This window comes from Tupaia chinensis, unplaced genomic scaffold (assembly GCF_000334495.1).
Source record: "Tupaia chinensis unplaced genomic scaffold, TupChi_1.0 Scaffold000367_1, whole genome shotgun sequence".
Lineage (NCBI taxonomy): Eukaryota > Metazoa > Chordata > Mammalia > Scandentia > Tupaiidae > Tupaia > Tupaia belangeri.
In genome coordinates this window covers 136,829-147,269 of record NW_006159864.1, presented here as the reverse complement: position 1 = coordinate 147,269, position 10,441 = coordinate 136,829, and the positions used below count along the sequence as shown (strand labels likewise).

Here is a 10,441-nt window from a genome sequence, read left to right as displayed (position 1 = left end):
TATATATATATACACACACACACACACACACACACACGCTCACAGAGTGTATACATGTGTGTGGGGGCGTGTTTGTGTATGTATACATCACACATTTTTATCCACGGATCCATTGATGAACATTTATGTTAATTCCATGTCTTGCCTGTTGTGAAAGTGTTGCAATAAACATGGGTATACAGATACTGCTTCAGTGTACTCATCTTCCTTTTGAATACATACTGAGTAGAGGGATTAGTGAATCACAAGGTAGCTCTATTTTTAATTTTTACTTTTTTCCATAATATTAGGGTGCACTAATTTACATCATTCTCACTAACAGTACAGAAGAATTTCACTTTCTCTAAATCCTTTCTAACATTTGTCACTTATTATATTTTGATTATTATTATTTTAATGCTAGCCATCTTAACAGATATGAGGTGCTATCTCATTGTGGTTTTTGACTTGCATTTTTCTGATTAGTCATGTTGGCTATCTTTTCGTATACCTAATGGTCAATGTCTTCTTTGAAGAAATGTCTATTCAAGTCTTTCTTTTTCTTGCCTGATTGCTCTGGCTAGAACTTCCACAATTGAATAGAAGAGGTGAGAGTAGGCATCCTTTCCTTGTTCCAGATCTTGGAGGAAAAGTTTTGAGTATTCAGCATTGAGTATGATATTAGCTATGGGACTTTCATTTATGGCCTTTATTGTGTTAAGGTGAGTTCCTTCTATAACTAATTATTAGGAGTTGTTATGAAAGGATGTTGAGGTTTTTTTCAATGCTCTTTCTACATCTATTAGGATGCGATTGTTATCCTTCATTCTGTTAATGTATTGTGTCACATTGATTGGTTTGCATATATTGAAGCATCTTTGCACTCCTGTGATAAATCCTATTTAGTCATCATATATGATCCTTTTATGGTGCTATTAAATTCTATTTACTAATTTTTATTCAGAATATTCGCATCCATTTCATCAGGAATAGTTGTTTTTACATGTGATCTTTGACTTTGGCAGCAGGATAATGATCCCTTTATAAAATAATTCAGAAATACTTCCTCTGCTCTTTATTTCCTTTTTTTAAAAAAAAATTGTGCAAGAATGCACTTGTGTTTGCCACAGGGAGAGAGAAAAAGAGAGGACAGAGACTAAAAGAGAGGGAAAGTGAGAAAGCACTCCCTGTGGGAAATGGTCGTGCCACAATCCCTTCTACTCCATTTTCCCCTTTATTTGGTATTTTGGGCAAACATGGTTATGCACCTGGCATGTTTTTCAAGCTGCCAAGTCCATGGGGAATCCAGCCTCCTTCACCATGCCACTGGCTGGCCCCTCTTACTCTTTTCAATGCAGATTTTCTTGGTTTTTGTGCTCAACCACAAGGCATTTTTATCTGTGGATAGTTGCTAAATCAGTGTTTCTTTGGGGAGATCAGGGCCAAGGACGTCACACTCCAACATCTTTCTACCTTCACTCCACAAGAATTTCCCAGAAACCCTTTAAAAGGATTGTCAGACATTTCTGTAACGTTCCAAATAAATAGTTTAGGCTTTGTGAACCACTTTAAATGCCTACTATGTATTCTAAAAAAAACCTTTAAGAGTATAAAAGCTATTTTTAGTTCACTTGCCTTACAGAGAAAGGTCCTGAACCAGATTTGAATTTGCTAACTCCTCCTTAGAATATCAAGAGTTTCCAAACATGCCTTTGTGAATCACCAAACTTTTAGTAGAAATGATGACATCAACTGTTCTGATCATTAATGACAGTTTCTTCAGCTCCCCCATTTGTTCTACAGTTGGATAAACCCATAATTGCTATATTAAACCTTTACTACCTAGAATATAGAGAGGTCTCTGTTTTCTTCACCAAATATAGAACTATACTGTATGACTATGATGTCATACTTATTTTGACTAATATACAAATTTAATGCATCTGAAGATTGTTTCTAGTTCAAAACATTAAAGAATATTGTGTGACATTTTATTGACAACAGGAGTTTGATAATACGGTTTTGTTATTCAGAAGATAGAGGATGTGAGTATTTACCTTTTGTAAATGGTAGCAATAAATATCAAGTTCTTTCTTTTATCTTACAGGAATTCAGAGATAAAGCTGTAATAAAAAACTTGTCTTTAAATATATATGAGGGGCAGATCACTGTTCTTTTAGGACAGAATGGGGCAGGAAAAACCACTACTTTGTCTATTCTCACAGGTATGTATTCAGCTCTATCCAGAGCAAATGCAAAGTTTCTTCTAAGACTGGAAACCAATCAGTACATTTTAGTAGTAAGTATGTTGTCTTTTTTCTTTTCCTCATGCCCCCTCACTCCTACTTCCACTCAGTGAAAATCATACTAAACTACTGTAATTCGCTATCACCACTTCATGTTTGTTTTTGCTGTCCTCTTTACTGGCAGATTTTGTGCACACATACACATGTGCCCCCACATGTTTCTCAATCCACTAGGTCCAGAACTTGAACCACACAGTTCGTCATGGGGGATCCACCTGCCTTAACCTCCATGACACTGGCCCAGCCCTGCCTCCATTTTTGTAAGTAGCAAACCAAGACCCCAGGTTCGCAGAGCCATGAGGACTCCCTGGTACAGGGACCAGGTATGCTCACTCTCTGCCAGCAACATTCAAGTGGGGTTGATGTGGGCCCTGTGCAGTGGAACGGCACCTTTTAGAAGGCACATACACTCAGCAGAGAGAAAAAGTCAGAGAGAGGGAGAAAGCACCCTGCAGTGGGGCATGGTTACACTGTAGTCTCTTCTCCTCCAACGCTCTATCCTTGGGATTTGGGGAGCACACACAATCATGCCCAGTGTGTTTGTCGAGCTGCCAGTCCTGGGATTTGAACTGTGTGGTTGGTCATGTGGGACCTAGCTTCCCTAACCATTAGGCAACAGAGTCAGTCTACCCTGTTGGTATTTTTGTTGGTATTTATTGTGATCTTATTAGTCATTCTTGAACAATTTAAAATATGTAAAATAGGGCTATAAAATTATTCATTGCGTAAATAGCATCTCATTGAGTGAATCTATTTAACTAAAGTTTGGTCATATTTTTCTTGCTTGTCTCCTTTCTCTCTCACATGAATAAGTAGCACTTTGCTATATTTACTTTCTTCTAAACATAATCTTGTTTATTTAAACCTAAGGGAAAAATTGATTGAAATATTTTTTTGTTTTTGTTTTTTTTTTTTTCTTTCTTTAAAGCCTATTTATTTCCTCAAGGGGCAGGGAAAAAGCTAAGTATCCTCAACAAGGTCTCAGGTTGCCCTCCCAACCAGCCAGGAGTACAGGTGGACAGTCTTTCATTTAGATATAGCATCTCTTGAGTAATGCATTATTTCTGTGTCACCAAACTGGCCTTGATTGGAATGCTTTAAAATCTTTCTTACAGTTCTTTGAAAAGTTCAGGGAAGATTTATACTGTGAATAAACTGATTTCAAATGTCCCCCCCCCAATTAACAAAAAACAAAATGGGCTAAAAAATATTGAAAGATAAAGGTCAAAAAATCCCCAAACTTGATGAACTTGCATCTGCACACCCAAGAATTGAGTCCTCTAACTAGATAAACTCATAGATTTTAACACTTTTTTTTTTTTTTTTGGAGAGGTTTTCGCTACAGGGCGCGTGCGCTCGCCAGACAGACAGAGAGAGACATAGAGACAGAAAGTGAGAAATCACCCCCCAGGGGGGATGGTCACGCCGCAATCCCTTCTCCATTCTCCTCTCGGGATCTTGGGCACGCACGCACACGCGCCCGGCGTGAGTTTTAAGCCACCGGGTCCGGTACGCAAACCGCGGTCGACTACGTGGGAGTCCAGCGACATAGCCATTACGCTAATTGCTGATTCCCGATTTTAACACTTTTATACACTATAATCAAATTGTCAGAAAACAAATACAGAATTTTTTTTTTTTTGGAGAGATTTTCACTGTAGGGTGCGTGCACTTGCCAGACAGACAGAGAGAGACATAGACAGAAAGTGAGAAATCACCCCCCAGGGGGGATGGTCACGCCGCAATCTCTTCTCCTCCATTCTCCTCTCGGGATCTTGGGCATGCATGCACACGTGCCCGGCATGAGTTTTAAGCCACCGGGTCCGGGACACGAACCGCGGTTGACTACATGGGAGTCCAGCGACATAGCCATTACGCTAACTGCTGGTTCCCAACAAATACAGAATTTTGAAAGTAGAAAGAGAAAAGCAGGTTGAATTGCATACCTGTATCTTAGTAATTTAGTAGATGGTTTCTTATCATAAACCATGGAGACTATCAGGCAGAGGAGTGACATAGTTAACAAACTGGGGGGGGGGGGGGGGGGATACAAATTAAAAAAAGGGGGGGGGGGGGGGACTTTTTTTAACCAAACGTTTTTTCTGCATCTGGCAAAACTGTCCTTAAAAAATAGTGAAGAAATTAAGACATACCCAGATAAACAAAAGCTGAGGCAGTTCATTATCATAACTTACATTATAGAAAATGCTGAAAAGTCCTTCAGGTAGAAATGAAAGTAGACTAGACAATAACTTGAAGCTCTTATGAATAAAGACCTCTCATAAAAGTATCCACATAGGCACATACAAAGCCAATATGACAGTATTTTTGGTTTGTTACATTTTCATTTGTGATTTGAAAGACAAATGCATAAAAAAAGTTATGCTACACATGTGTAAAAATGTCATTTGTGACATAAACATGAAGGGGGAGAGGATGGAAATGTGGAGGAACAAAGTTTGTTTTAAGCGTTCAAGTAAAGATGGGAGCAATTAAAGTAAATTGCAAGAAATTTACTAGACATTTAAGATATTTACTAATTTACTAGGGGAAAAATTAGCTAAATAAGAATGAAAACAAACAGCAAAATGACAGAACTAATTCCTTCCTTAGCAGTAATTACTCTAAATGTAAGGGGACTAAACAATCTAGTCCAACAATCTAGGATTTTTTTTAATAGATTTTTTTTTTTTAATTACCAAACTGCATGTCTACAGGAGAATCATTTTATATCCAAATATCCAAATAGGTTGCAAAAATTGTTTTTATGGAACCAGCAGTTGGCATAATGGCTATGTCGCTGGATTCCCATGTAGTTGACCACGGTTCGAGTCCCGGACCCAGTGACTTAAACTCACGCCGGGCATGTGTGTGTGCGTGCCCAAGATCCTGAGAGGAGAATGGAGGAGAAGGGATTGCAGCATGGCCATCCCCCTGGGGGGTGATTTCTCGCTTTCTGTCTCTCTTTCTCTCTCTGTCTTTCTGTCGAGTGCATGAGCCCTATAACAAAAACCTCTCAAAAAAAAATAAAAAAAGTTTCTATCTTGTTTTGTTTTGTTTTCCAGCCATTTGTTCTGTGATGAGCCAGAGAGAGGAATCATGGCAACTCGTAACCCAAACTGCCATTTGTGTTCTCACTGGCTCCCAGGTGGCTAGAGTATGCTGCATTTCATATGCACTGTGAAACAGACAATACAGAAGCCAGTCCTTTGGCGCATCCTATGGAAATGTTGGGGTGTTGAATGCATAGTTCAACTCCTTCTCTTCCTCAAAAGAAGCAAGGAAATGGGGTTTTTCAATTGCTTTGCTGAAATGAGGGAAGGGGCTCCCTGACAGCCAGCTATTATTTTCTGCCCCAGGTGGCAGCAGCTTCTGAACCTACCTTTCAACTTTGTCAAAAAATGCCATACTCTTTCCTTATCCACTTCAAGAGAGTTTGAAGTTAAGTGAAGCAAAGGAGAGATTTTTACTCAGGTCTTTAGCAAGCTCTGTCAGGTCAAAACAAATTAATGAAATTTCTTTAGAATTAGATCCTCTGTGTTCTTTTCAGCACCAAAGGACTCTCACTAGAAATGCAGACTTCTGTCTTCAGACCACTACAGCTAGGGTTTCAGTGTCCCCTTCAAAACTCACGTTGAAATTTAATTGCCACTGTGATGGTATTGGGGTGTAGGGCATTTAAGAAGTTACTAGGTCATGGTACTCCTTTCTGCCTATGGACGCCTCCAGGGAATCATTGTTGAAGTCTCTCTTCCCACTGCCATCATGTCTAAGTCAGAGTCTACCAAAGAGCCGGAACAGCTGAGGAAACTATTGGAGGGTTGAGCTTTGAAACAACCGATGAGAGCCTGAGGAGCCATTTTGAGCAATGAGGAACGCCCACGGACTGTGTGATAATGTGAGATCCAAACACCAAGGGCTCCAGGGGCTTTGGGTTTGTCATGTATACCACTGTGGAGGAGGTGGATATAGCCATGAATGCAAAACCACACATGGTAGATGGTAGAGTTGTGGAACCAAAGAGGGCTGTCTCAAAATTCTCAAAGACCAGGTGCCCACTTAACTATGAAAACGATCTTTCTTGGTGCCATTAAAGAAGACACTAAAGAACATCACCTAAGAAATTATTTTGAACAGTATGGGAAAACTGAAGTGATTGAAATCATGACTGACCGAGACAGTGGCAAGAAGAAGGGCTTTGCTTTTGTAACCTTTGATGATCATGACTCTGTGGATAAGATTGTCATTCAGAAATACCACACTGTGAATGGCCACAATTGTGAAGTAAGGAAAGTCCTGTCCAAACAAGAAATAGCTAGTGGTTCCTCCACCCAAGAGGTCAAAGTGGTTTTGGAAACTTCGGTGGTGGGCGAGGTAGTAGTTTTAGTGGTAATGACAACTTTGGTCATGGAGGAAACTTCAGTGGCCGTGGTGGCTTTGGTGGCGGCCGTGGTGGCTTTGGTGTCAGCCGTGGTGGTAGTGAATACAATAGAAGTGGGGATGGCTATAATGGATTTGGTAATGATGGAAGCAGTTTTGGAGGTGGTGGAATCTACAATGATTTTGGCAATTATAACAATCAGTCTTCAAATTTGGGACCCATGAAGGGTGGAAACTTTGAAGGCAGAAGCTCTGGCCCTTATGGCAATAGAGGCCAGTACTTTGCCAAACCATGAAATCAAGGTGGCTATGGCGGTTCCAGCAGCAGCAGTAGCTATGGCAGTGACAGAAGGTTTTGATTAACTGCCAGGAAACAAAGCTTAGCAGGAGAGGAGAGCCAGAGAAGTGACAGGGAAGCTACAGGTTATAACAGATTTGTGAACTCAGCCAAGCACAATGGTGGCAAGGCCCAGTTGCTACAAAGAAGATATGTTTTAGACAATACTCATGCGTATGGGCAAAAAATACAAGGCCTGTATTTGTGACTAATTGTATAACAGGTTATTTTAGTTTCTGTTCTATTGAAAGTGTAAAGCATTCCAACAAAGGGTTTTAAATATTGATTTTTTTTTTGCACCCGTGCTGTTGATTGCTAAATGTAATAGTCTGATTATGAAATTGAATAAGTGTGTCTTTAAAAAAAAAAGAAGTTACTAGGTCATGAGGGTTCCATCCTTATAAATGAACTATGCCATTATCTTGGGAGTGGTTGGTTATCATAGTAGTGGCTTTATATTAAAGAGCTCTCTTAGGCCAACAGGTAGCAAGTTGGTTAAGGTGCTGGACTCCCACATGACCATCTGTGGCTTGAGCCCTGGACCCAGTGGTTCGAAGATCATGCCAAGTGCATGTACATGCATGCATACCCAAAACCCTTAGAGGAGACTGGAGGAGAAAAGATTGAGAGGAGAATGGAGGAAAAGAGATTATGGCATGGCCATCCTCCCTGGGGGTGTGGGACTTTCTCACTTTCTCTCTCTCTCTCTATCTCTCTCTCTCTGGCAAGAACGCTTGCCTTATGGCACGCATTTGTTTGTTTTATAGGTTCGTTTGTTTTATAGGTTTTAGAGTAAAACCTGTAAAACAAACAAACAAAAAGAAGTGAGCTCTCTTGAACTCTCTGTATGTGGTTTCTCACCACATTGATGACACAGCAATAAGTCTCTCACCAAAAGCAGTTCTTCAGTTTTGGACTTCCAGCCTCCAGAATTTTGAGAGAAATCATTTCTTTCTTTATAAATTACTCACTTCCTGATATTGTTACACTAACAGAAACAAAGACAACTAACTACCAAGCTAGGAAGGGATGTGGAACAAAGGATAAACCAAAATGCTACTGAGCATGTTCATCATATTTCAGACACCCTTTTCTTAATTTAGGTATTTACTTGATTGCTTTGACTATTTTTCTGAGTTCTGACACAGTTTTTTTTTTTTTTTTCCTCCTTTGGCATTTCTTCTGTGCAATCATAGGTATTTGGATTTCCTTGATCTGTCCTTTGTACTATCATTAAAACATTTTTAAATGTGAGAATTTGTGTAATGATACAGAAAAGGAAAAATATATAAGGAAAACAAAGCGCTAACCACATTTTTTAAATTCTCTCCTAATTATTATTAATAAAAATAAATATTTTGTTAGTATGTTAATACAAAAAAGCATAAATTCATGTTCACTTTTTTAGAATGTGACTTTATATAAAATACTTCTTATGTTGGTATAGTCCAATGACTGTGGCATTTTTAATAGTTACACAGTATTCCTTTTAATGTCCATTTATTAATAGTTCTTCATATTAATATGCTACAGTTAACTTAGTCATTTTCTCTTTGTTGAACATTTTCCTTCTATCCAATTAAACAGCCTTGTTATGTGCATCTTTGAATAGTTTTCTACTTTGGAGTGCATTTCTGAATTCACTTTTCAAAAATATATTTTACAATAAGTATTTTTAAGTAGGATAAATAAGTCATTAGGCTTAATTAGTTTTATAGTTGCTTTTTTATGTATTATCAATTATTTTGCCCATGAAATCTGGACTGGTTGCCACCAGCAATACATAAATGTTATGCATTATTAATGAGGACAGAAATGTATCTACACAATACCTACTAGGGTTCACAAATATGGTAACTCTCTGATTGCAGTGCTGATCTGTTGGAATCTAGCACATGATTTCAATGTTTTTATTACCAATAAACCTTATACCCATTGTAGAAAGTTAGTCTGTATAAGAGAAAGTTAGTATATATAAGAAAAAAGAAAGGAAGAAAACCAAAAGATAACTAATTTTTTGGTTCCTAACACTATCATAACTGTTTCTAACACTATCATAACTATTCTGTTGTTCCTAACACTAACAGAATAACTATTCTTATGCAGATGATAGTGTTAATTCTTGTGCATAGTACACGAGTAGACTGAATTTGAGGCACTAACTACCAGTGCATCACTGTGTTATCTTATAAGAACTGACCTTCTGTCATGTCTTCTGCTTATTCTAGGTCGTTATCCTCCTACCAGTGGGGAGGCCCATATTAATGGGTATGCTATTTCAACAAACATTAATAAGATTCAAAAACACTTAGGCTTCTGCCCCCAGCACGACTTATTTTTTGATGACTTGACACTGTCAGAACACGTTTTTTTCTACTCTGTGGTGAGTCAGAGATGTATTTTATAAAATTAGATAGTAAATTAGAGTTGTGAAATGTTGCCTCCTTTTCTACATTCTGAACGAAATTGTGCATAAGCATTCTTCTTTAACTGTTAGGTAAAATTCACTAGTAAATTCATCTGAACCTGGAGATTAGTTTTTTAAATATGTTAACTACAAATTCAGGTTATTCAATAGCTATAGGAATATTCAGGTTATTTATCTTATATTGGGTGAGCTCTGGTATTTTGTCATTTTTCAGAAATTTCTGCCTTTTATCTAAGCTGGTGAATGAAGAGTCTTCAAAAAAAAGATCATGGAAAATGCATATTATGAAAAAAACTATGCATAGGGAACCAGCAGTTAGCGTAATTGCGATGTCGCTGGACTCCCACGTAGTCGACCGAGGTTCGTGTCCCGGACCCGGTGGCTTAAAACTCACACTGGGCACATGTGCGTGCGTGCCCAAGATCCCAAGAGGAGAATAGAGGAGAAGGGATTGCGGCGTGACCATCCCCCCTGGGGGGTGATTTCTTGCTTTCTGTCTCTCTGTCTCTGTCTGTCTGGTGAGCGCACGCGCCCTATAGCAAAAACCTCTCCAAAAGAAAAAAAAAACTATGCATAGAATTCAAAATTTTAGCACCCAAATAAAGTCATACTTTAATATCATTTCTCTGGAGAAGAGGATTCCTCATGGCTCCTGCAAACTAGTCATTTCAGGGGACAGGAAAAATGAAGATTTTCTACTGATAATTCAGCCTCCAGCAAACAAAGCTAGCGTGATTGAACTTCAAGAATTCGAAAGAAAAACACCATCCATCAGATGACAAGAAATCACCGCAGGACCACAAGAAATAGGGGAAAGCAAGAAAATACCTCTCCTCCAAGGGAAAACAATAACTCTTCATCCACAAGCAGTTCAATGCAAATCATGGAAATGTCTGATAAAGAATTTAGAACATTCATAATGGCGAAGCTAACTGAGATGGAAGAGAAGAGAGACAATGAACTGCTAAAGAGAAAGGAGAAAGAAGTTGACGAGTTCCAGGAGGTGAGGAA

The 10,441-nt window shown here is 38.7% G+C and overlaps 1 protein-coding gene across 4 annotated transcripts in view; it reads left to right on the top strand.

The window, feature by feature from the left end:
* Nucleotides 1-10,441, top strand: part of LOC102502973 (ATP-binding cassette sub-family A member 3-like) — a 100,838-nt gene that overhangs the window by 31,515 nt on the left and 58,882 nt on the right. For all 4 annotated transcript variants that reach the window (XM_027773743.1, XM_027773742.1, XM_014589658.1 and 1 more), the window contains 2 exons: nucleotides 2,087-2,204; nucleotides 9,231-9,385. In XM_027773743.1, the coding sequence (XP_027629544.1) occupies nucleotides 2,087-2,204; nucleotides 9,231-9,385 (273 nt within the window). The remainder of the gene's footprint in view (nucleotides 1-2,086; nucleotides 2,205-9,230; nucleotides 9,386-10,441) is intronic.